The sequence below is a fragment of the Brachyhypopomus gauderio genome, chromosome 19 (assembly GCF_052324685.1).
Source record: "Brachyhypopomus gauderio isolate BG-103 chromosome 19, BGAUD_0.2, whole genome shotgun sequence".
NCBI lineage: Eukaryota > Metazoa > Chordata > Actinopteri > Gymnotiformes > Hypopomidae > Brachyhypopomus > Brachyhypopomus gauderio.
In genome coordinates, this window is record NC_135229.1 from 8,047,723 (window position 1) to 8,075,494 (window position 27,772).

Sequence of the window (27,772 nt, forward strand, 5' to 3'; positions counted from 1 at the left end):
CCTCATCCAATTAATGCCAAAGAGTTGTTTGTACTTTTTTATTGTATTGTGTTTTTTGAACTTGAAATGGTACACAAAGGCAGGTTGAAGATATTACGTTGATTCACCGTTAATATCAACGTTTGCGCAATCATTTAACATTAAACGTTGTTTCAACAACAGACAGTATTTCAACTATATTTCAACCACATTTCAACGTTGAAGGTCGGTCGTGTGCCAGCTGGGTTAGACGGACTCAGCTAACAATCTAAGGGTGCACTTTGTGCAGCTAACTGAGAAATATATCTGTAAATTTATTCGATGAATGTGTATTTACAGCACAACAGCGTGGTTTAAACGGGCCAGGAGGTCCAGCTGCAGGTGATCAGACCCAGCCCGCTTTATTCATTAGTGATGTGATTGAGGAACTGTTACTTCCTGCAACCTCATTCATCCCTGGAGTTAGACATGAAGTCTAATGTTGGACAGAAGCTGCAGAAAGATCTAAATAAATGCGCATAATGAACAATTACGAATTCTCAAACAAGAAAAAGTCTTGCTTATTTGGATAACAATGAGTCAAGCAGATGAAATGTGTTTAAATCTCGAGGAACTGAATTGGAGGAGAATTTGTACTCGTATGAATTGGTGCCCGAAGACTTAATTGCCCGTCTACCACGAGAGCGATGAACTAATTGTTGCACTTCAACAAAAATAGGAGATGTTATTCTTGCTGCTCAGCTAGGAAAGGCGCTGCTTTTGGAAAAGAAGCTGAAAGAAGAGAGAAGTCAGTTCCACCAGCAGACAGGATTGAGGTGAGGTGATGCGAAGTTTCTACCATCTTTCCAATTCAGCTCATCAGCTATGACTGTTAACTCCGTGCTGCAATTTTACGTATACGTTTAACGAATAAAACCAGTTTGATCTCAGATTGGTTTAACTGTGCGCGTTTTAGCCTTTGCTTCGGACTGCAGAATCATTTGCTGTCTTAAAACGTAGACTGTTCACCAGTTTGAGTAGGCTACTTGAACAACACTGCAGATAGCATTTCTTGTCCTTGTATATTACATTGTACCATATTTATTTGCAATTCTAGGTAGTTTTTGAGACACTAAGCCTGTTTGCTTTCAATTATATGTATTGGCATTGATTCCTGTAGTTTGTGTTACAAGTGAGATTTTGAGTAAATTGAACTTTACCTTACTTTAATATTATAAGCTAAACTAGTAAAGGACAACCTTTATGAAACAAGGTGAGCGTTCATTTAAAACCTTTATTACAGTTTTTTGCAGTTGCTAAGACACAATTTCTGAAACTGTGGTTTTTTGTTTTTTGTTGAAACTTAACACACAGAAGCCAATGCTACACACACAACAGGCAAAACATCTCACACTTTTGGAAAAAGCACACACTTCAACCAAAACTCTTGCCACTCTTGCCAAAACCATATTTTTGCATCTAAACGCTACACACAAATTACAGATGATTAGCCTTTCTTATATGTGACTACACACTTATGTGATAAATAGAAAACACTACTACCATGTGTTTTTTAAATGTTCAGTGTATAGTCTGTCCCAAAAAGTATACCATAGTTCACATATACAGAGGTTTTTATGCACATTCATAAACACCATGAAGTAAAATAGTTACAAGAAGATGGTTTATTTACTTTTTGCTTGAGCAGTACACATGGAAACAAAAAGGACAAAAATACTGTACAATAGTAGACAAATTTAGGGTGCATCTCGTCTTGTATTTGGGTCTGGCCACAAGATTTCATCAACATCACAGGTGATGTCCTCTTTGGTAAGACAGCGGGGGAAGTATCTTCTTGAGTGACATATCCAGCCCTGACATGCACCCTCATCAATGTCCCCACAAGCTTCCTCCATCGCCTGCAGAAGTGGTATGCGATGGTGGGGTTGGCGGTCATAAACTTTCCACCTCCATGCCAAAAAAAACTCCTCAATAGGGTTGAGGAAAGGTGAGTATGGTGGGAGGAAGCACATCAAACTGTGGATGTTCAGTGAACCAATGTCGTACTTGTGTAGTACGGTGGAAACTTAGGTTGTCCCAGATGACAACGTACCTGGTCTGTTCTTGCCCATCTCCCTGGTGATGTAGAATGAGTATGTTGTGTAGTGTGTTGAGAAAGGTGATGATGTGAGCAGTGTTGTAAGGACCAAAAGTAGCATGATGATGGACAACACCATTGTGGCAAATGGCTGCACACATTGGGATGTTCCCACCACGCTGCCCAGGGACACTGACTATGGCACGGGGTCCTATGAAATTTCTTCCTCTGCGTCTTGTTTTGGCAAGGTTGAAGCTTCATCAATATAAAGGAACTTGTGTTCCACTGCTGCAAAATCTAGCTCCATTACTCTCTGAAACCAGACATTACACTATTACAGTACTGTATATGACAGAATGAAATGGGCATATATCATACTCAACATTGTGTGGCACAGGACACTGGAGTAAAGTATAAGTAAGAGGATAGCAGAGCATACTTGCACATATTCATAGCGCAGTTCCTTCACACTGTCAGAGTTGTGCTGAAATGGTACCCTGTATAGCTGCTTCATATGCACTTGATGTCTTCTCAGGAGTCGGGCCAGTGCAGTTAGGCTCACTGAATGAACGTTGCTAAAATTGATGTCAGTAATGATGTGCTGTTGTAGTTGTCATGAAGATATACTGTTTGATATGACAATGTTCACAATTGAATTGTTGCTGTATGTTACAGTAAACTAGACAGCAGTGGTACAGTGGTATACAAAGTTCAGGTCTCTAGTGTGGTATACTACAGTATACAGTAGTGTGGTATACAGGATAGGTGTACTTAGCTATTCTCAAGTCGAAAGGTCTGGATGATGCCTGCTAGAGTGTAGCGGCTCAGATTCGGCTGGACTCTTTGCCCAGCCTCCCGAAAACTCAACTCATGGTTGACCACATGGTCAACAAAATGGCCCGGATCTCATCCGTGATGGTTGTTCATGTTCTTCCTCTTCCTCATCCTCTACCCCTCTGTGAAGTATTAGCCTCCATTGTTGTGCAAACCAAGATTTGCAACTTGTGGCCTCTTTATAGGGATCAAGTTCTGATAACAATTTGTAAAAATTAGCTAGAAGTGTTGTAACCTGTGAGGACTGGGTATGGTATTTTGGTGTGTGAGTGTAGCAGTTGCGTGGCAGTGTTTTCCAAAAGTAACACATGGTTTTCAGTTTTGAATGTTGTGTCTTACAGTTTTTCTCGATTGTTTACACACATTGTCTGAAAGCATGCCTCATACTCTCAAAACTCTACACACAAATCAGAAAAACACACACACAATGGGCAAAACCCCTCAGTTCTCTTTCAAAATGAAACTTTACAGTCAGAACAATATTATATCTTCTCAAAATGGTATTTTGTTCTCAGATGACACACACAAACCATCATATGAATAGACATTTATAACAACTGGTTGAACACTGATGTGCTCAATGTAAAACACTATGATGAATGGAAAACACTTCTTCTCCATTCATCATAATGACTTAGGCCTTTTTTGTGCAGTGTTACACTTACTACAGACAGGAAATACATAAGTGCATTGTAAAATATTTTAGAATAGTGTTTTTATACTCAGAACACACATATACAGTAACAAATATATTTTATTTTTTCCCACAAAAGCAATGTACACAGTGTACATCCCACCCAACACAAAGTTGCACATACAGTGGTCTACATACACAACAACAGAAGAGTTTACTATATACAGTTACAATTACAGTAAAAAAAAACTATGTTGCATACAATGGCACGCTGGCCAATGATATTCCTTCCCCTCCTTCGTCCGTCTTTTTGTGAGGTTGAATCCAACCTCATCAATGAAGATGAATTGGTGCTCCACTGCATCTACCTCTAGCTCAAAGATTCTCTGAAACACACATGACAGTATCAGAAATAGACATGGAGGAGTCACTATTGTGAAGCACAATCATTATGATTACAATACTGAAATATGTATAATTTATACAGTGTTGAGGGGATACATCAGTTGTGAGATTGTATAGGGCTTACTTGCACATAGTTATATTTCAGTTCTTTGACTCTTTCTGAATTGCGTTCAAAAGGCACCCTGTAGACCTGCTTCATCCACAGATTATTTCTGCGCAAGACACGGTCCAGCGTTGATAATCTCACCCTATCAATATTTTGAAATATCTCGTTGTTTTCTATTATTTTTCTTTGTATTTTCCATAATGTTATGGCATTATTTTCTAGGACCATGTTCAGGATTTCAGTTTCCTATTCAGGAGACAAAAGACGTTTCCGTCCACCTCATGTTGGTAACCTTTCAGTTCTGCAATACAAATAGTAAAATACTGTAAATACTGTGTAGGAACACAAAGTAGGAATACATTTCCCAAATACTTGAAACATACTTTATATTTACAGTCCTACAGAACAGTCCACAGGCAATACTGTACTCATTGAGTACTGTATTGATATGCAGTACTGCAGTTTCCTACTGAGAGTTGATTTCTTACCTGTTCTCATTACGGAAAGTCCGGATGATGGATGCTACAGTGTACCTACTCACATTTGGCTGTACTCTTTGCCCAGCCTCCCTCATTGTTAGACCATAGACCACATGGTCAACCAAAGTGGCTGGGATCTCATCAGAGATTACGGTCCTTGGCCTTCCTCATCCTCGTCCTCCTCCTCATGCTCTCACTCCTCTGGCTCTCCCTCTGTTTCCGCTGTTGGCATCCATTGCTCCAAAACAGAAGAGCTCACCACCAACAGAAGAGCTTTTGCCATTTTATGCTAAAGCTCTGATTGCTGGTTGTACACATGTGTGACAGGTGTTTGCTGATATGATGAGTCAGTGTGCATAGTAGGACAATTAACTTTAGAATTTTGAATAACAGTGTGTTCCTTGTGAAAACGAGATTTTCTTCATGAAAATTATGCCAAATGCAGAAAATTGTGTGTAGTGTTTTGAAAAAAGTGTGTTTTAGAACTGCAATTTGAGTGTAAAGCAGGAATTGTGCTTGTAGTTTAGTAGAATTGGTTCAGGGGGTTGGTGCAATAGTTACATGTTGTGGTCATTGTGTCTCAATTACCAGCATTAGTGTGTTAACAATCGAGAAAAACTGTAAGTAAACAGTGTTTTAGCATTTATAAATGAGTGTAAGGCAGAGAATGTGCATAAGGTTTAGCACACCCGGTCAATAGATAGGCTACATGGGTTAGTTGTTTCAGAAATTGTGCTATAAGGACCACTTTTTGTCTTAGCAACTGCAAAAAACTGTAATATACATAGAATATACACTGCATCAGAAAAAAGAAAGAAAACCCATTCAAAAACAATGCAAAAGCAATGTTAACTAAATGTTATTTTACATGACTTGGACAACCTCTGGTAGAAAGATTTATGATAAATTAAAACAAATTTAGGACTGTAAAATGAACATAAACTAATCCAATCCAACCAATATGGCATTTCAGGGTCTGTAATACGAATCACCTGGTGAGAGTTGTGGGCATTGGATGAGAGCTGTATGAAATTTATTGTGGGAGCTACTTATGATGTGCTTCCAACTCCACAAAACCTTGGGCAGTGGTTTGGCGAGGATCCAACTTGTAAGCTATGTGCAGGAAGTGGTACATTGAAGCACATCCTGTCGGCATGCAAGGTGCGTTTGTCACAGGGACGTTACACATGGAGGCATAATCAGGTACTCAAATCATTGGCAGGTGCACTTGATAAGAAGCGGTTGGAAGTTACTTGCATGCCAGTTGGTAGTTCCAGTAGAGTAATTAGGTTTGTGTGTGAGGGGCAGCATAGCAAAGAGCCAGCACAGTTTTCAAAAGTTGGTGGTAAGTGGGCTGATGCAAGAGATTGGAAGCTGTTGGTTGATGTAGGCTGTAAATTGCAGGTCCCAGAGTGTATTGTAGTCACAACCTTGAGGCCAGATGTTGTGTTGTACTCTGAAAGTAAGCGGATAGTGTATTTCATAGAGCTAACTGTTCCATTTGAAGATGAAGTTGATGCAGCATATGAAAGGAAAAGTTTGAAGTATGCAGATTTGGTAGCTGAGGTAAGAGAGCGGGGCTGGCAAGCATATATTAGACCTGTAGAGGTAGGGGCTAGGGGTTTCGTGGCTAAGTCTGCTACAAGACTACTGGCTGAGTTTGGATTTAGAGGCTGTGTGATGAGAGCAGTGGTAAAGGAGTTGTCAGCGGTAGCTGAGAGATCTAGTCAGTGGGTGTGGCTAAGAAGGGCTGAGGTTAGGTGGGGTAAGGATAGTACTTGAAGAGATAAATTGTTTGGTGTGTGTGATGTTGGGAGATGGGTAGGATTGTCGCTTGACTTTTCCAATAGCCGTTGGGTAGCAAGGTTGTTAGCAAAATCTTGTGATGGGCTACGTTGTGAGCTTGGAGGGGGGTGGGTCTGGGACGCCAGACTCCACTGATGAGCCTTCTGGAGGTGTTGGGGGGCTTAATTCATCGAAACACCAACGAAGGGAGGTGCCTTCCTGATGACCCCAATGAAAAGCTTGCAAGGTATTGTGTGTGTCCTTGTCACCTTGTTTTGAAGGTCAGTCCAGGTTTGTGTAGTGGTCTGAGTACTTGGCAGTTGAGGCAATGGACCATGAACAGAGTGCGCTGTGCTTCTGGATCCTTGTTGAGCCAGTATCAGATTGTAGCTGCTGCTGTGTTCTGTTCAAGCAACTAGTGTGTGCATAGGGTGTGTGAAATCTATCTTGTCCTTTTAGTAGTATTGGGTAATTGAGATGATGGGTCATGAGCATAATAGTAGGTGTTATTAGATCATAGTCGTTGGTTGGTTAATACATCCTAGCCAAGCCTTTTGCAGGACTCCAGATGTTAGATGCAGGATTTTATCATCTTCCTGTATTATGTTATTAATACAAGTCTGTAATACACATTTTAATTGCCTCCTCTGTGATGATGCTCTTGTATCCGAACGGCAGTGAAACAGCAGTGAAACAACAGACGGTCACGAGCTCGGAAAATGTCTTCTAGATGTATATATGGAAACACGCGCAATTTAAATCCGGACAGGATTAAAAATTCAGACAACCTGCGAGTTCAGTGAAAAACGGTAGATAATTCAGCCTGTGATTTCCCTAGAGGACGTTTGGGGGAAAACACAGACGTGGTGGATTTGGATGGAAATGAAAGAGAGAATTTACCTCAGGACTCCATGGTAATTTAATCCCAAATATGGTTAGAGGCACAAAGGCTCGGTGCTCACCAACGGTCATGTATAGAAAACACAAAAGGACACTGGCTACGTCCTACAGTGACAAATGTGCAGATTCAAACTCGCATATGAGTTTACAGTAAATGACACCCCATTCCTAATCCATGGGGTTAAATATAATGTTGGTCCACCCTTTGCAAATAGAACAGCTTCAACTCTTCTGGGAAGGCGGTCCACAAGGTTTAGGACATATGCACATTACCCTACTCTGCGTCAGATGGCTTATATTACAGTTTTTTTGCAGACGCTAAGACCCAATGAAAACGATAAGACCCAATGAAAACGTTCTGAAACGATGTCTCTTTATTGTCAAAACCTAACACACAGCAGTGGTCCTTATAGCACAATTGTAGCATCATCCACTGTAGCATCATCCAGACATTTCAAAATGAGAATAGATAAGTAGACCTGTCCTCTATACATCCTCTACATCATGATTTTGCACTACTAGTCTAAGACGAAGACGAATATCCACCACAGAACAGAAAGAGACCATCATCAATATTGTCAGAACAAAGAACTCCATACATTTCCGACAACTACAGCAACACATCATTACTAACAACATCACCATCAGCAACATCCATTCAGTGAGTCTATCTGCACTTCACACTGACAGTGTGAAATAACTGTGCTATGAATTTGCACAAGTATGCTCAGCTATACACTTACTGATAGTCCAGTGTCCTGTGCCACACAGCATTGACACTATGCCTATTTCGTCTGGGACAACATAAGTTTGCACCGGGCTGCTCAGGTACAAACTGGTTCACTGAACAACCACGATTTGTTGTGCTTCACCTCCACCATTGTCTCCACTGCTGTTGAGTTCTTACTGGCATGGAGGTGGTCACCAACCCCACTGACACAAACACATTCAGCAGGTGATGGAGGAAGCTTGAGGCTATTTTGTCTTTTTGTTTTTCTTTTTTTGTCGTTTTTGTTGTGCATGTGTTTACAATATATACAGCATGTGTTACTGTAGTGTTCATACAAAACCTTCCCCTTGTAATTGTGTTTTACTTCATGGTGTAAATGTACTGAATATGAAGAATAACCTCTATATTTGTGAATGTTCATGTATATGTGAGACCTCTGACAGACCTTTTCAGCAGACTACAAACTGAACACTCAAACTGTATCTGCAGTTAACGAATCTCAATTTAAGAAATCTTATTCCAGCTAGGGGGCATTGTATTTTTCATTAATGTTTATTGGGTACCTTTATTCTCATGGTACTTCATTCTCATGTGTTTTTTCTTCTTCACTGTAAGAATGGAGAACTCAGTTGACGTTTGTTAGAGCCTCATCAGAACTGTTTATACACTTTGTAATACACTTTGCCAGGATTACATTTATTTTCAAGTTATAAGTTTCAGATGCTTTTGTGCTAAAAAAAAATGTTCTGATAGTTCTACGATGCAACAATGTTGGAGTAATGACACCGTATGAGGGTAAAAGTGTCCGTGTTACTGCAGCCCAGCATTAAACATCTGTGAAAGGAGACAGAGACTTTCATGTCATGACTAAGGATGAACTCAAACACATGGTAGTAGTGTTTTCCATTTGTTACATCAGTGTGTAGTTGTCATATGGGAAAGGATAACCATATGATATTTGTGTGTAGTTACAATACTGGGGTGAGTTTCCCAAAACGTCCTTAGCGCTAAGTACTTCTTAACCTCATACGTAAGAAATTTCAGGGAAAAAATATTCCCCTTGTAATTTTTACTTTATAGTGTAAATGTACTGAATATGCAGAAATAACCTCAAAATTTGTGAATATTCATATTTGAGACCTCTGACAGACCTTTACAGCAGACTACAAACTAAACGCTCAAACACATGGTAGTAGTGTTTACCATTTGTCACATCAGTGTGCAGTTGTCATATGGGAAAGGCTAATCATCTCATATTTGTGTGTAGAGTTTGGATGCAATAATATGGTTTTGGCAAGAGTTTTGGTTGAAGTGTTTGCTTTTTCCAAAAGTGTGAGATGTTTTACCTGTTGTGTGTAGCATTGGCTGCTGTATGTTCAGTTTTGACAAAAACCTGAGACATAGTGACAAAATGAGACAGTTTCAGAAATCGGGTCTTGGCATCTGCAAAAATCTGTAAAACTATATCGAGTACAACTAGGAATCATGATCATAAATTGAATCCCTAATCCCACAGGAATGCAGCATAACATTTGAGACATTAGGGGGAAATTTTGTAATACCATCTCAGATCTTGTCAATCTACAAATGCATTCTGGCAGCTGTCTGGTCAGCTCTGATGCTCATTTAGAGTTCTTTTCCCCAGTCATTATTTCCTTGGTAAATTCTTCCAAACCCTCAACATGTAAACTTGCATAATCCCCACAAACTGTCCAACTACAGGGTCAGTATCTAATCAGTTCTACAGAAAATAGTTTCTTTACAACTCTCTACTTTTTTGCAGATAAATCATGTCCTCAAGCTATTTCGGTCTGGATTTTGTCCACACCACTACACCGAAACCGCATTGACTAAAGTAGTTAATGATCTCTTAATATCCTCTGACAAATTATACATTTCCTTTCTTATACTCTTAGTGTCAAAAGCAGCACTCAAGTCTATCAACCACAACATTGTACTGAATAAGCTGGAAACACTCATTGGCATAAGAGGTCAAGCATTCTTCTGGTTCAAATTCTACCTGACAGATTGATATAAATTTGTCCTTGTACAAGAACATTATGAATGCTCAGAATGCACAAAGGTAAAATATGATGTCCCACAAGGATCTGTATTGGGCCCCATATTAGTCTCATTATATCCTACCACTAGGCACAATCATTTGTAGGCATTCAAATGATATCAATACTACTCCCAAAAATGAGAATGTCCTGCATCCAGGAAATAAAAAACTGGATTAGAACGGGCAAATCCAGAGTCATCATCTTTGAAACAGTCCAGGGTCGATAAGCCATATTGTCTAGAAAGAGATAAATGATTGACACAAATCACCAAATTGGACATAATAAACACAATGTTTACAGAACAAGAGAAAAACACTGACTTCAGCAGCTGTACACTTAACAAAGACCAGCAAACAAAAATGGGAAACAGAGGGCTTAAATACCAGACACTAACTAGACACTAAACAAGGAGCACCTGCGAACAATTTCAAGGGGCGGGGTTATGTAAAATTGCTATGCTGAGACGTTTATTTTATCATTTACAAAGTAACTGGTCCACGCTTTTGTCTCATTAAGATTGGACTACTGTAATAATTCTAATTGGATGCTCTAAAAAACGTCCTAAATAAACTCATACAAAATGCAGCCAGAGTCCTAACCAAGGCTAGAAAATCTGATCACATTAGTCTCACTCTCGACATTGCAGTGGCTCCCGGTTAAATATTGAATTGACTTTAAAGTTCTTCTGTTGACCTATAAAGCACTAAATGATCTTGCCCCACAAAATCTAAGTGAACTCACTGCATACTGTAATGCATCTCACCTGATGCACTCTCAAAATGCAGGGTATCTCTTAGTTCTGAAAGTTAACAAGACTACAGCTGGAGGCAGACCCATCTCCTTTAGGGGATGCAGTCATGGCCTGGTGGTAGGGAACTGGTCTTGTGACCGGAGGGTCGTGGGTTTGATTCCCAGACCTGAGGCCATGACTGAGGTGCCCTTGAGCAAGGCACCTAACCCCAACTGCTCCCCAGGCGCCAGGCTAGGGCTGGTCACCGCTCTGGGCACGTGTGATCCACAGCCTCCTAGTAATCACTAGTGTGTGTGTGTGTATGTGTGTGTGTGTGTGTGTGTGTGTTCTAACTGCACAGATGGGTAAAAAGCGGAGGACAAATTTCGATTGTGGTGAAAAAATCACAATTGACAAAATATGGCACATTTACTTTAGAGCCCAGCTTCAATCCCAGATTCAGACAAACTTCCAATCTTTAAATCTAGACTTAACACTGTTATATGACACAGCACCAGGAACACCAGCACCCAGAATTCCCAGCAACACATACTCAGATCTTCTTGATTATTGAATTACACATGTTGCTCATTATTTACTCATTATATTCAGGACACGGCCTCTCAGCCTTCGTAAACCATTGCCAACACATTGTGTGTCAGCATACTGAGCGTTAGTTCCCACAGTGCAGTTTATGGTTTGACCTGGTTATTGTACCTTTTTCTCTTCGATTAGCCCCTTTATAGGCCTACATTTGCTTGTGTTTGACCTGGATTGTTTGACTTTGCCTTTTGGATCTCATCTGTGTAATTTTGCTGCCTGCACCATATTGAACATTGGACTATTTTGCATATCTGTGCCTGGCTCTTTAAGTAAAATCGTTTCACTTAAGTTTGCATGTGTCTGTCATGCTCCCAGTGTCACAAAGACTCACAGATTTAATCAAGCCTTCAATTACTGCACATGAAGGTGTGGAGCTCAGGGGGCCCCAGTCATTAACTCCTCTGGTAAAGCTCTGGCTTATCATCTGACTCGCCGATGCAACCAATGGAGTCACTGATGCCTCCAGCAGACTCGCCGATGCCGTCACCTACCTGAGGCCCAACATCCACATAGGAGGTACTGCTTGGCCTAGATATAGAACAATAAATATGGACTGGTACTAGTTGGGTTGCCTAATGGAGGATGGGTTCACTTTTGAGTCTTGGTTCCCCCAGGGTTTCTTCCTAACCCCCACCTAGGGAGTTTCTCCTTGCCAGTGTCACCCCTGGGTTGCTCATTAGGGATTTGGACCCATGTAAATCTGGTTTGTGACAACATGTTGTAAAAGGTGCTATATAAAAGAAAAAGGGCTGATATTAAACACACGTGCACATTACACTACTCTGATTCACAGGGCTGATATTAAACATGTGCACATTACACTACTCTGATTCATTCTCTTCTTCTCTTCTAATCGATCTGGCATTCTTGGATAGGAGCTGTGAAGTGCAGGCCCTGGCTGGGCTGGCTGGGTCGTGTGTAATCGATGTTAATTTGTGTGGAGAGTGTGGAGTGTGGACTAAGAAATGTGCGGCCCAAGCCAAACAGCAACTACTTACAAGTTTATTTACACCACGCAAACTATTTAAAGAAAGAATTGAACATGGAAGCGTGTTTCCATACTGTAAATGAAAATAATCTCTCTTAATCACAAATCATAAACTTATGAAAGAACATACACAATGTGTATTGTCAAATAACTTCAAATGGTTAATATAATTAACATATAATATAATAATATGGAGGTTTTCATTATATGAAAGACAATATGTCATATGGTAAGGGAGTCAAAAAAATTGATGCAAGATATAAAATTTGGTACAAAAGCTGTCATGCTTAGATTTATGATCAGACTTCCTCTCAGCATCTCTCTCTTTTTGCTTTTCTATCTGTCTTTCTGATTTTTCTCTCTGACACTCCGTCTCTCCCTCTTCCTATCTCTGAATTGCCCTGCTTTCAGAAGTATGGAAACCTTTGTCATTGCTATTCTTGTTTTAGTGACTCTTGGGGAAAAGCAACCATTTGTTTGCTCTTAATAATAATATCATTCATTTTGCCTCTGAGAGAAACAGCAAGAAAGTATACAGTATTTAATTTTACAGATAAACTTCTACTGCGTCTATAAATTGCTAACAAATATATTAGTTCCATAAAGCAGTCTACATTCAAAACCACAAAATTTGCCTTCGGGAACATGGGATTTTCTTTATCACAACGAATACATCTGGGCTTCAGCAGTTTACTTGGAATTCACAGGAATGGGTATGTAACCTCTGGACATCTCGGGCAAGAACTCCGCCTTCAGCCCTGGGTAGCCAATGGGAAGTGATGTAAATGGAGGATGCAGTCTGCTGTGTCTGGACAAGCTCAAGGTGCTGCAAATGTCATCTTGCTTTTGGTTTGCTCCCCTTTCTGAATATTGATATTGATAGAATTGTTTACTCACGGCAGCTCTGATGCTACTTATGCTCCATTTGTGTTCATATTAGTAATGCAGTTTACAAATGTATCTGTTTTAATAGTGGTCTTTGCATGTTAAACTTTTGTTTGCATTGGTATGTGCAAAACAGAAAAGACTTGGGCACTCAAGTAAGGCATGTGTAAAGATGAGGGATGTGTAAAGAATATAGGAAACAATTTAAAGACACTGGAATGACCACATCATTGATTACAACAACAATTGGAAACCTGTAACATTTTAACACACTGATAAAGGCATGCTTCCACTGTTAGCTTAGAATTTGATAAAACTTTATTTCCTCTTGCCATGACATACAGATCAGTGGTTAGTTGAGACTGTTAATGGACTGTTCAAAATGCAAACTGGATTGAGCTCCTGTATGTCCACACTGGTATATACACAGGTCAGTTTTTAGTAGGGTCTGTAAAACCAAACTGGATTAAGCTTCTACGCATAGAAGTGCAGATATAAGAGAATTGTTCATTAGTGCCTGAACAGATGGATGCAGAAGTGAATTTCAGTACTTTTATGTTTCTGTGTCTGTGAGATGAAGGATCTATAAAATATAACAATGTCACTGAGCAGTCAGTCACCTGAATTATTCACACTCGGTCACCGCAGCAACGCTTGTCTCTCTGTAGCGCTTATTCATTCTCCCACGTCTCCTCCCTGTCCCTCCATCGTATTTGTCTTCAGTTTCCACGAACATTAGTTTACCTTGTGCAGCACCGTCACCTGTCCAATCCTGAGGAACAGCACGTTGGAAGTGCGTGTGTGTGTGTGTGTGTGTGTGTGTGTGTGTGTCACACTTTAGTACACTGTGTGCTATCTCTGGGAACTCTGTGCTGTGCCAACGCCCTAGAGCTCCAGTGGGCAGGATTAACAGTTGCTGCCACACCAGTAAACACACACACACACCCACACACACACACACACACACACACACACCACTGCCACCACACACTAACCCTAACCCTGGATATCTTTCATTCGGTTTTCATATACATTCATACACGGGTAATTAAGGGGACCATGCGTGCAACAGGAAATGATCAGGTGTGCAACAAAGTGAGTGCATGAATGGAGATCTGGGGATCCTTCCACTTTTGCTCTGACACGTGAACAAATATGCTGCACAATACATTATATATACTTAGCTGCAGAGACCTATTGACTGTGTGTGAGTAAGAACAACTCAGTGTGTGTGTGTGTGTGTAGATTGGTGGTGACCTCAGATACCCTTGTTTTAAAACCACATCCACCTTCTCAGCAGTGAGATCCAGAATGCACTCTTGCTCACACACAGATACGCAGATGCATGCATATGATATAAACTGCCAGTGCATTAAAACTGCTTTGTGTGTTTCTGTAATAATGTAAATATGTGTGCTGGCAGTTTATTTAGTGTGTACATGCTAGAATACTCCTTTTATGTGTGAAAACTGGAACTGTGTGTAAATCACATCAAATATTGATGAAATCTTCCTCTTTGCCCTCCAACAAACACGGCCCACCCAGCCCCTCCCCCGCAGTCAGTCTGTCTGTGTAGAAGGACAGTCTGTCTGTGTAGAAGGACAGTCTGGCTGGAAGCTCTCTGCAGTTCCCTGCAGACGACTGCAGACACACACCTTAAGATCCTCACATACAAGGATGTGTACAAAAAGAGAGGGAAAAGAAAAGAGGGATAGAGAAGGTGAGGAGAATGAAACGACCAGGTATTATATTAATAATAAACAATGGTTTGAAATGGAAGGGAAATATACAATAATGAGGGGGGGCTTTAGCCACCTGACATGAGAGAAACTGAACTAAATATCTGATCTGAAGACTGATGGTCGTTTCAGTTAATCCCTGTAACTGTTAACTGTGTCTTAACATCTAGTTTCTTGGTCTAAGTGAAAGTAAACGTGCCACACCCTCCACCCCCCCCCCCCCCCCCCCACCCCCAACAAACCAACAGTATGACAGTGGATGTCGATGCTAGGCAACAGTTGTGGGTCAGGTGGTGATCAAGTGAATCCACAGCGGACCCAGACGTCATGGCACAAGTCCGCACGAGCCTTTTACTCGCGCTAATGGGATATTGCGAATGATGAACGAGTGAGTTGTCGGGGCGGTGGAGGTCTTAAGGGATGGAAAGAGAATGAGAGTAAGAGTATTAGCAGCCCGTGTTGTCATTGACTTTGACTGTGGAGGACGATAGTCTACCCTTTGAATTTGATTGATGATTTGATGTTCGCATACTGATGTTACTGATTTTGATGATTGATGACGTTCGTATTGCCGTTGTTTAAATACGTGCTAACTGGCGCTGTGGTTTGAGTAGACCAAGGAGAGTAGACCAGGAGTAGACCAGAAGTAGACCAGGAGTAGACCTCCTTGATGCAGTAATGGTACCTTAGACTTTCTGCAAGCTACTTAGAAGTAAACTGAAGAAAAAAGCTAACGAGCACCGGTGGCTGTAGCAATGTAGCCACGCGCGAATACGACTGTGTGGTGATGCTGTGTCAGCAGCCCGTCACGTGCCGGTTCCGTGTCTCGAGACTGTCTGAAGCTCTGTCTCTCTCTCTCTCTCTCTGGGGCGCTCCTCTTGCGCGAGCTACCCCCTCCTGTTCCCGCCCCGTCGCGCGCGTCACGCCGTCTATTTCAGCACGAGCAGCAGGTAACGGCAGCGTAAGGAGCAGTAATACAAGAATCATGCTTCAGCAGGAGCGGTCGTGTTTTGTGCTCGGTACGGTTATAGTGTGCGCGAGCCTGTGTACTGGTAATGAATAGTAGGGAAAAAACGGATGTTTTGTTTCGATTGCATCTGTTTTATTTCCAACAGACTGGGATTGTTTGTCTCAGCGTTCGGGTCGAGACAACGCAATTGTTGCTCGGCGGTGTGAGAGATTCCCATTTTTCTTTGTTAGGTTTATGTCTCGGGGGCGGCGCGATGTCTGAATGCAAACAGACCAAGATTTAAAACCAGTTTTCCTAACAGCCTGCGTTTAGCAGTGCCAGTAGTAATATTGATTCATGTCGTACTTGTGTATGTATGCTTGACGGATGTTTTTTGTCCACAGCCTATCCGTCTTGCGCATCGTTCCTTGATCAAGATCCTTAAATGACCCACCACCAATAAAGGGCTCGCGCTGTCCTGCCCGGATCATGGCATGCGCCTTGTTCCATACTTCTATACGCGCGGCGCCGAGGCTCGAGAGCAGTGATCATGGGGATCAGATCCAGAAATGCCGTTAACGGCGCTGAAGACTTGCGCGAGAGGAAAAGCGCGCTGGCCGGTGAGCTGGAGACGTGCGCTGGGCACGAGCGGGATGGCGCGCTGCTACTCGTGGGTTCGGGGAAAGAAGCGGACTTTAAACGGGGCTCGCAAAACATCGGACTGCTGGCCAAGACGCCTCTGGGCTACACGCGCCCCGTGAAGAGGAATAATATCCGGAAGCGGCGGATCCAGAATCTTATTTACGATGCGCTCGAGAGACCGCGAGGATGGGCGCTGCTCTACCATGGCTTTGTGTAAGCGCTCCCAAATCGCCACACACACACACACACACACACACACACACACACACAGTGAGTTTAGTTCCTGAGCAAATTGCTTTATAATATCTGCTCATCCATATTGTCAGTAGATTAGCTAGACTTTGAGCTAATAAAGCACTATGTTGATTAAAATTTGAAATATCCACAAATGTAAACTGCCTTACTTCATTCAATGGCTAAATAACAGTCCATTGGGCTGCTGAATTATTAAACTTAAATCTTGATGAAGTGTCTTGGCTTATCAAAATATTGCAACTAGGTGTATTAGTCTGTTGTTGGAGCTAACCACCATTGTAGATACTCAGGAGGAGGGCTAACTAAATTTAGCTGACTCTGAGAGCTAATTTCTGTCAAAAGGTGAATCTCCATCACTAAGGTGGGAGTTATATCTATGCTATGCTGTGTTATGCAAATCAGCTGAGTGGTTTCAAAAAGCAGTACTTAAAAAAAGACTATGCTAACATCAGAGGAAAGTGATTAGCTTGCATCAGTATGAAGGGGGAAATGTCTAAAGCTAAAATGGGAAACAAATCTAATCTGAGCATTACAGTCTGCTGGTTAAATGTCATCTTGTGTTCCCATCAAAAGATTGAATGTAAAAGAGTAAAAGTGCAGCAGGTGCTGCTGTAATGGCGCTGACGTCGGTGAAGCTGTCCGTGGTGCTGAAATAAAGATCTGGATTAGAGCTGTCCATTGTACTGAAATAAGACACCTACATGTAATACCTAATTGCCAGTATCCATTGTTCTATGTTGGGGTCTAAGACATTATATGAATTAGATATGAAATGGGCAGAGATGCCCATGGGTCTAAATTAGCAGGTGATAATTTGATATAAAGAGCCAACAGCACAGAAAAAACAATTATATAAGTGACCCCTCATTTTAGTAAACAAACACTCTCTCTCTTTCGCTCTCTCTCTCTCACTGGGGGGCATAAGTGCATGTTTGTGTTGGTTAATTGGAAGAGCTTCATTATGGAGGATCAGAGAACAGATGGAGAACTTTCCCTTGAGCCAAAAGTGCAGCATTTAACTACTGCGTGTCTCTGTCACATGTACACAGGCTTTCACATTGGCAACTAATACCAAACTGTATTCTTTTATCTTTCACAGTGTTCCTTAAACAGACATATATGCATATGCTCACCTAACTAAGCACTCACACACTCACACACTCACACACTCACACACTCACACACACACACACTCACACACACACACACACACACACACACACACACACACTTACACCCCATTTGCTGTATATATTTTTCAAAGCTTCAGGATGTGGTTCACAGTTTGCTGTGTAAGATCCCCATTGCTTTTAACCACTATGTGTGTATGTGTGCGGTCTCTAGGATTTCGAGAAGGCTTTTAACCGGTGTGGTGTGTGTGCATGTGTGTGTGCTTATGTATCCATGGCGGTCTCCAATCAGACAATGAGGCTTTTAACCAGTTTTAGCCAAGATTAGTTCTCTCCTTATTATTGTGAATTATTTATAATGAAATGATGAGCTCCCTCTATTTTGTCCTCTTTCTGTGTGTGTGTGTGTGTGTGTGTGTGTGTGTGTGTGTCTTTTTGTGTTTTTGTGCTTGCATGCAGAGTGACTACGAGGTGTTGGGTATTCTAACAGCAGTGTTACTTTTGCTGGAATGCTAATGTAGAATTCCATCAGATGTTCATTACCACTGAGTGGAGACACCATGTGCTAGAGTGCTTTAGACAGCAGTGAGAGGGTGCGGGAAGAACACATTATTGTTATTACTGGGATCATTTGGATGTAAATAATAACTTCAGCCAACAGGAATCTGGATATAACAACATTTTAGAAGGTCTACAGCAGAGGATTTCAGTTCCACATCTTGAATTTAAAATCTGATCTTGAAAGTAATCACATGTAGTTAATTTAAGTCAAAGAACATATATATTGCAATCAGTACCACCAGAGTGCAAGTGTGATGGAATAAGTATAATGAATGTGAATGTAGAGAGTTTGTCCCACACTGGGTGTTAACAGGGCCTCATGCACACGTCTGCTAATGAGAACAGGGGCAGTCAATCATGATAATGGGGGCGGAGTCAGAGCAGAGATTAGTCAGGAGAGGCGAGGCGACGCTCCACAAGTGGGCAGAGGAAGCTTGTGGAGATCATGGAGATCACAGGAGGAGATCACAGGAGGGCAATGAGTGGGGTGAGGCTGAGTGGAGCCTGGCGGAGGGGGCGGGGCTGCGTGTCCGTGGGGTGGAGCCTCATCATGAGAGTTCCAAAAGCAACACCAGGAGGACTGTGTTCCAGAGACAGGAGCTAATTAATCAGATAGCGTTATAGCTCATTAGTGCTATCTTAAAACGCCATGGCTTCACCCCATACTGATGGAGTCGTGGGAGGGTGTGTGTGTGTTTGTGTTCACAAAATGAGAACAGGGAGAGGTGGTAATGAGGGGGCGGTGCCAGGCCAGCCAGTCAGGACTGGAGGTCTGACAGTGTGAAGACTCCATGAAAGCAGAAACGGTCGGTTCTTTCGTAGTGGCGTTGCTGTGCAAAAACCTGCCATGTTAAATCTGAAACGAACAAAAACAATGGAAATTTAATACCCTGCGGAACCCCACAAAATCCAATCATGAGTTTCTCAGTCACACTGGAGCTTAGCATAAATTCACTCTGGAAACAAACAGAGAATAGTTGGACTACCCCTACATAGCTTGATTGGCAGGGAAATATGATTGACAGAATTCTGCTGGAATGATCGATCTGCCTCGGCAGTGATGTAATAATGTTTAAGTACTTAGAAAATGCTGAGCATGGTCATACAACAAGCTGTGGATAGGAATGAGCTAAGGGAGTATCTGAAAATTCTCATTCCTTCTATTCAGTTCACCCTAATTCCAGGAAAATAGAGACTATGGAGGAAACCCAGTCAGAAAAAAGGAGAACTCCACCCAGATGGGGACATGAACACAAGACACTAGCGAGTCAAACATGCCAACCACCAAGCCACCCAGATATTTAAACAGATATGATAAGAAGTAATAACTTTAGTAATACAGTAATATCCTGCTAATAATATAATTTCATTACATAAAATTCCACTAGGTCACCAAAAAAGTGAGCGAGATAATCAAGCTAATGAAGATCGAGTTCATCATGCAAACTAATTGCTGCATTGGCGTAACAAATTCGGTCAGAGCCATATGACTCAGCCCCAGCTCTGGATCATACGCACCCCGTTCACACTCTGCTCATGAATAACCCAGAGCCTTGGGAGTTCAGCTGAAGGCACCATCACTGTTAGTCAGTCCTCAGTGTAGCAGCAGTCCAGGTCTTTATACTGTCAGCCTCTAACCAGCTCTAATGCATGTGCTTTTTTCTGTGTGTGTGTGTGTGTGTGTGTGTGTGTATGAATGTTTGTCTGTCTCTCTATGAGTATATGGGTGCGCATCATACATATTCATATATGTGAATGCATTTGTGAGGGTGTATGGGTGTGTAAGTGTATATAATTACGGTATGTATATAAGGGTGTGGCAAAAATGTTTGTTGTAATTCACTGTGACATTGAATCTCTACACTTATAGCTTATTGCCTTACATATATTAAATTACATCTACAGACTCTTTTGGTGGAAAGTGATACTTCTTGTGCTTCTCAGTTATTAGCTGAAAATGCAGCATATAAGCCTCAGTGTGAGCCACTGTTTGAAACTTCCAGTTATGAGATGTCATGACAGACAGAGAGAGAGAGAGAGAGAGAGAGAGGGATCTACAAACAGAGAGAGATCTCGCTGACATGTACAGACAGCAACAGGTGATGTGACTACACCACGGGAAGGTTTTGGCGTTGTTCATGATCTTCTGTTGCTGCGTCACAGGCTGCTTGCAGAAACACACAGAGTGCAAATGTGCCGGGGTGCCATGCGCAGACATTTGGAGTGTGTGTGTGTTTTAATGAGCTTTGGGGCTCAAGAGTGCCACCTGTTTTTTACCCAGCATTTTCAGACCACATGGTGATTCCTTTCCCCTGGTTGTCCCTGTGTGTGTGTGCGTGTGTGTGTGTTTGTGTATTTGCATGTGTGTTTGTGTGTATTTGACCTTCCTTTGTAAATGGAGGTGAGAGGAAATCCATTAAGCTTATAGCTATACATCCACAGGCCAAATATCCCCAACACACTCACCCATTCACCCACTCACTCACTCACTCACATACATACACACACACACATACACACACTCACTCACTCACTCACCCACTCACCCACATACACACACACACATACACACACCCACTCACTCACTCACTCACTCACATACATACTCACTCACTCACTCACTCACATACATACACACACATACACACACTCACTCACTCACATACACACACACACACACATACACACACTCACTCACTCACTCACCCACTCACCCACATTCACACACACACATACACACACTCACTCACCCACTCACCCACATACACACACACACACACACACATACACACACTCACTCACTCACTCACTCACTCACTCACTCACTCACTCACTCACTCACTCACTCACTCACTCACTCACACACTCACTCACACACATACACACCCACTCACACACTCACTCACACACATACACACTCACACACATACACACCCACTCACTCACTCACTCACTCACTCACCCACTCACTCACCCACTCACCCACCCACTCACTCACAAACATACACACACACTCACCCACTCACTCACTCACACACACACTCACTCACTCACTCACTCACTCACACACACTGACTTACTCACTCACCCACTCACACACATACACACACACATACACTCACTCACTCACCCACTCACCCACCCACTCACCCACTCCGTCACTCACACAAATACACATACACACACACTCACTCACTCACTCACACTCGCTCGCTCACACACACACACACACACGCTCACTCACTCACTCACTCACTCACTCACTCACACACACACACACACACACACACTAACTCACATATGCATGCATACAAATGAACATGCATACACACACACACACACACACACACACTCACAACTCACAATCCACTAACGCACACACTGAGACCCATAATCATGTTGACAGCATCAGCTAAATGAGTCTTACCAGTGCACCTCTGTACCTTTGCTCAGTATGCATGCTTCGCTTTGCAGCATCAGGTTGTTGGGTAAGATATGAGAAGGAGCATCATGTGACCTGAAAGTATGTGTGTGAGTGTGTGTATGCATGAGTAAGTGTGTGTGTGTGTGTGTGTGTGTGTGTGGGTGTGTATGTGAAGCTACCCTCAGTAAGACTTCAGTCTGATCAGCAATATGAAACGGTTAATTAGACTGGCTCTCAGAGCCTCTTACAATACTATCACATGAGCACAGTTGGCAGCAAACACACACGAGTTCATTTACATTTCCACACAAACACACACATGTACAGACACACATGCTAAATGGTGCAAGGGCTTTGACCTCTCTTTCTTGCTGTAGTTTTGCTGCCTTCTGAAGCAGAGTCATGTGACATGTTGCCACAGTAACATCTCCATGTGGAGTGGAGGAGGGCTGTTCTACTGAAAACACACACACACACACACACACACACACACACACACACACACACACACACACACAGTGATGAGGACATGCACACATACACATACACACACACACACACTCACACACACACCATTGAGATGTTTGTGATTTTTCAAATGTTCGTAGTGCAGTAGTATTATATATGCTGTATATGAAGCTATAGGTATGTGTGTGTTTCTACTTCAGAAGCATCAGAGGCTTGAGACAGGGATGTGCACCAAAGAGTCTTCAGTTGCTCAGCAACCGTACCAGATTAGGACTGCAGTTAAACCAGAGGAAATACGTTCAGTCTTTATGAAGTGTGTGAGTGTGTCTAGGGATGATGTACAGAATCACGATATGTAGCTATATTTGTAGCTATGTTTAATATATATATGTGTGATATGTGTGTGTTTGTTTGTGTGTGTGTGTGTGTGTGTGTGTGTGTGTGTGTGTGTGTGTGTGTGTGTGTGTGTGTGTGTTTGCATGTGTATTTATTTATTTGTTTTTATAGATTTTTGTTGTCCAACACAACTGTTTGTCACCCCTGCAATTCTACTCATAGAGTCTGTTGATGATGATGATGATGATGATGAATGTGAGGGTGGGTGTCACAGAGGATGAGCACAGGCTATTAATAGCCACTATTCACAGACCAGAAAATGCATTTACTTTTTATCAGCACTCACACAGGTGCACTGTTGCATTTTATGTGCATGAATGATGACAGAAACCTTGTTTTTGAGAGTTACAATAGAAACTTACAGCAGGACACAATGTTGGATTAACCCTCTTTAGGTTAAATTGTCATGGAAGAGGTCACAGAAGAAGTCACAGTTAATAGCACATCGTACTGAATGTCTCAGTCTACTAGAACTCTGCTACAGAAAAAGATGACAGGGACGAGAGAGAGAGAGAATGCAGAGAAAGCAATGTTGGCAAAGTAGCAAATCAACAAATTTGTGCATGTATGTCCGAGCATATGTTTGCATTGTGTTTGCACAAAAACATCTACTCTATGACAGAATGTGCGGAGATGTGGTGTCACAACATCAGGGATGTTCTACAGGGCGAGAGTGAACATTAACCATTTCATGACCACTTCACCTCTGCCGATGCTACACTCTCACATGTCCTCTCTCTCTCACCGTCCCTCCCAGGTACATCAGACTAAAACAGCAACGACGGGTGTTTCTTTATGCTGACTAGGAGCTTCGTTTCGTCACTGGCCGTAAACCTTCTGTTTCCTTCTTGCTTTCTTATCCGCCAGATCTCTCAGTCATCGTTCCTTCTCTCACTTCATATTCAAGGTTCCTCACGCTGCCACAAAGGAAAGTAAGTGGACAAGGATCATTTCACCCTGTATGGAACCACAGTTCTTGCAGAACGGGCTGTCAGGAGCCTTGGGGAACTATTTGAAGGCAACTTGAAGGATGCTGCTATTCGCAGGGGGTTAGGGAAGGGGAGAGTCAGTACGAGGGCATCGTTCCCTGCCAGTCAAAGCTGTCGCTGACTTTGTCTGCATTCATAGGTGACAAGCAACCCTTAAGTGTCCTCCTTGAGTGCTCATCTGAAGCCTTCCTTCAGAACACCTTGAGTGACCTAGGACGAGAGTAGGAGCTTGCACACAGTATCGCTCTTATAAGCCCAGTTATCCCTACAGCTGAGTTTGCCATGAACAAACCAGGTTGGAAATCTGAGCGGGGAGTCATGAATGCAGAAAGCTTGGCCTCGGCCCCAGGGCTCAGCGTAGTAGCATACATACCGGTGCACAAGCACTGTCAAGAACTCCTTCTGCAACGTTGGAACATTTCGAGACCATTTTGGTAGAGAGGGGATTTTGCTGACCATTGGAAGCATGAGGGAAGAAAAGTCCAAGAAGCTCAATTACTTTAGAGTCATCTCACTACTCAGTACAGAGCTAGAACATCGCCAGTGCTTATGTGTCCAAACCACACACACTGGTGGAAGAGATAATACAAATATATATTTAACATTATATTACTTATAAGTAAGATCAAAGACCTCATCCTGGATCACTATAGCAACGTCAGGATGAAAGCTCTTTTGGAGTCTGTGATATCAGACTGGCACAAGCTTGAGTAAGATATTATAATGGGCTGTATAATCTCAGTCCTTCCCTTCACCCTCATCATAAACAGGATCTTCAACCCAACAGAGGCTGACGAACCCTTCTACCACAAAACGCGTGGAGACCTCGTAGCTCTCTTTCTAAGGTCAATAAATCCGTTTTGCCTGGTGGTTCCATCACTTGGATTCACCAGCATTCCATCTCATTCAGACTTTAGTGTCTCCTGCTGCTATATGCAGTTCCTATGACAACAGTGGAATCCCTGGGAAAAAAAAAGAGCTGAGAACTGTGGAGGAGGCTCGGCGTGCCAAGCAGTGTGAGCAACGCTGCGTTTCACTGCGACTTCCTGCCAGTGGTCTCTCGGAAGAATTCACGGTGAAGCAAACAGGGGAGGCCATGCAGCGGAGAGGCCCCAGTGCAGGCAGAAACAGCCCACACCGAACCGCTTGGGTGGCTGAGACCCCAACACATGGAACTGGACATAATAAACTGCGTATAATGGAAGACCACAGGAAGGAGGACATGTTCTTTCTTGTCCGTCTGATTTTGTTCCTTAATGCACCCACATATTTCTTTGCCACTGTTGCCATAGGTTTGCTGATTAGAGATCTGAGCCTAAATAGCTATAAAGCTTCGTTGTTTCCATGCATGTAAAAAGTGCTGTTTAAATTAGTTTTATGATCCTAGAACAGATTTCTGACATGCTGACTTCCGTCAAGTTCAATCTATCTAGGATCTCCCACTAAGTCCAGCTAACTTTTGGAGCAAGTGTGAGATGTCATCATAACTTCTTTCCCATCGGAGAGGGTCCCTATAAGATATGCTTATTACCTGCCCCAAAGTGCCGTGACCAGGTTGCTCAAGGCAGTTGTGGAATCTTCTCAACACAACCACCCGCTCCATCAAACACCTCCCTGGAACAAAGTGCGTCTCGGTTGTGAAGGACGTGGAGACGACACGTGGCTACAGCATCTCCTTCCATACCGCTCGGCTCAGACTGGATCACATCACGTCAGAAACACTCCACCCAGACAGGCTTCTCTTCTCAGACTCCACAAAACTGGTGGGAATCAGGTTCCCTGGGAAGTGTGTGATGTGTGAAGCCAAAGAACAACAGTGCACAAGGTGCCAGTACCTGGTGGAGCGATGCGGGAGGAGAGGCTGGTGGTCTCACCCTGAGCTCATAGATGTAGGCTCCTTCAGGATCCCTCTGCAAAGCTCTGATATCACTTGTGGCCACTGGGGCAGCAAAGGAGGGGGCAATAAAATCTTCATCTGAAGCTGCAGAGAATAAAAAAGTCCCATGTCTGGAACTTGTTGCTGGGACACAAACCAGTGTTTGATCAGCCTCATCTGGGTTCACCTGGGAGATGGGGTCTGATGTTGGAAATCCAAAAGCCCTGTAGACCCCAAGAACATCACCAGGGCCGGCGCCACGGGGGGGGCGAATGGGGGCGTCGCCCCCTCAGGCGAGGTGTCCCGCCCCCTCAATGTAAAAATTAAGACCCATTTATTTTACAACAATCGCTAAATGGTGCCCCCCTCGGCCGCTCGACAATCGTCACACGCACCCCCCCCACTTGTGTATATTCACAAGATTCATCTTCAAGGCAGCAAGGACACACACACAAACACATAGATACAGGATATCTCAGCACACACACACACATACGGTTGTGAGTTCTAGTTCCCAGAAATCATCTGAAACACACACAGGTGCTTTTAGTCTTCACCTCACTAATAACCTCTAATGGTGTCATCCCCCCTCCCCTTTCTTGCTCTTTGCTCTCTGCTTCCATCTCTCCTTCTTTCTCTCCTTCTTTAAGTACTTCAGGGCAATTGGTGATTGCACTCTTTGCCTCAGAGGTAAATGGCTTATAGTGTTTTTGCGTGCGCACGCGCGTGTGTGCAGATTATGTTCATCAGCTTGTACATTCTGCATTCTGCTGTGGTGTAGTAAGATAGCAACCTTAACGTTAAGCCTATATTGTGTGTGTGTGTGTGTGTGTGCGTGTGTGTGTGTGTGTGTGTGTGTGTGTGTGTTTGTGTTGGTGTGTGTGTTTGTGTGTGAGTTTGTGTGTGTTTGTTGGTGTGAGTATTTCAGAGAGAAAATGACTTGGACAAACACACACACACACACACACACATTCATTATTTGTATGCTGTAAATGTTTATGGGTGTGGGTCGGTTGTTGTGTTCTGATTGACATTTTCATTGCCACATATTCTTAGAAAAATAGATCAAAACTCTTTCCAGGAACACTAGGGTTAGTGTTCGGAAGAAAGCCAAATCAGTGCCACACACACACACACAGACAATGATTTCTGGGTCGTGACAACACAGTTTATATGTTCACAATATATTATTATGAGTTAATTCTGCACTGGTGCTACATCATCCTACACCCTGAAGCCTAAACTCTAAATCCTGTTCCATCCCAAACCCACTATGCCACCCCCACCCCACAGTTACTCCACCCCAACCCCACAGTTACTCCACCCTCTGCCCTCGCCGTGTGCGTCATTGCCTCTAACAGCTGGCTACAGAAGTGTGTGAAGCTTGAACACACCATCACACACCCCCAACTACACTCAGCCTTGGATACACGTCATTAACTTAAAGATGGTATATACACGCACACGCAGGCATATAATGATCATTCTGCTAATTATTATCATAATGATAATGATGGCACCAGTGTTGACAAAAGATGCATGGATGCTTCAAAAAATCCCAGAGAGAGAGAGAGAGAGAGAGAGAGAGAGAGAGAGAGAGAGAGAGAGAGAGAGAGAGAGAGAGAGAGAGAGAGAGAGAGAGAGAGAGAGAGAGAGAGAGAGAGAGAGAGAGAGAGAGAGAGAGAGAGAGAGAGAGAGTGTGAGTGTGACAAGACAGAACAGAGGATGACAGGGAAGAGAATGGTAAGGAGGAGGAGTGAGAAAAGGAAGGAGGGAAAGAGAGAAAGTGAGTGAGAAACAGAAAAAAAGAGAAGCACAGAGACCCTCATTTTTCTCCATTATGGCCAGGATGACAGCGCAGTGGTGTGTGATGGATGGGTGTGTGATTTGTGTGCATGGACCAAGTCAGTCACCGAGCATATCAGCACATGACATGAACTAAAATGAATGAGGTTCTAACTATGAAAAACTACTTCATTTCTATGCTTCACTTTATATCTTTTTGACCTTTATAAATTGCTAAATTAATTTTCCTCACTTCATGTATGTACCGTATGTATTACATGTATTACATGTATTACACTTCATGTAATATTTTTTAGCATTTTTAGTATTCATTTTAATCTTGAAGTATTTCATTGTTTG

At 42.6% G+C, this 27,772-nt stretch overlaps 1 protein-coding gene across 4 annotated transcripts in view; it reads left to right on the forward strand.

Moving 5' to 3' along the window:
- Positions 1 to 214: 214 nt before the first annotated feature.
- The window catches only part of kcnq3 (potassium voltage-gated channel, KQT-like subfamily, member 3), a 52,810-nt gene continuing 25,252 nt past the window's right edge, over positions 215 to 27,772 (forward strand). Inside the window, exons 1-2 of one of the 4 annotated variants that reach the window (XM_076981634.1) lie at positions 215 to 794; positions 16,291 to 16,741. In XM_076981634.1, coding sequence (XP_076837749.1) covers positions 16,437 to 16,741 — 305 coding nt within the window. In that variant the 5' untranslated portion in view covers positions 215 to 794; positions 16,291 to 16,436. Of the gene's footprint in view, positions 795 to 15,202; positions 15,326 to 15,783; positions 15,957 to 16,290; positions 16,742 to 27,772 lie in introns of those variants that run through there. The other 3 variants (XM_076981636.1, XM_076981637.1, XM_076981635.1) reach the window with 3 other exon arrangements.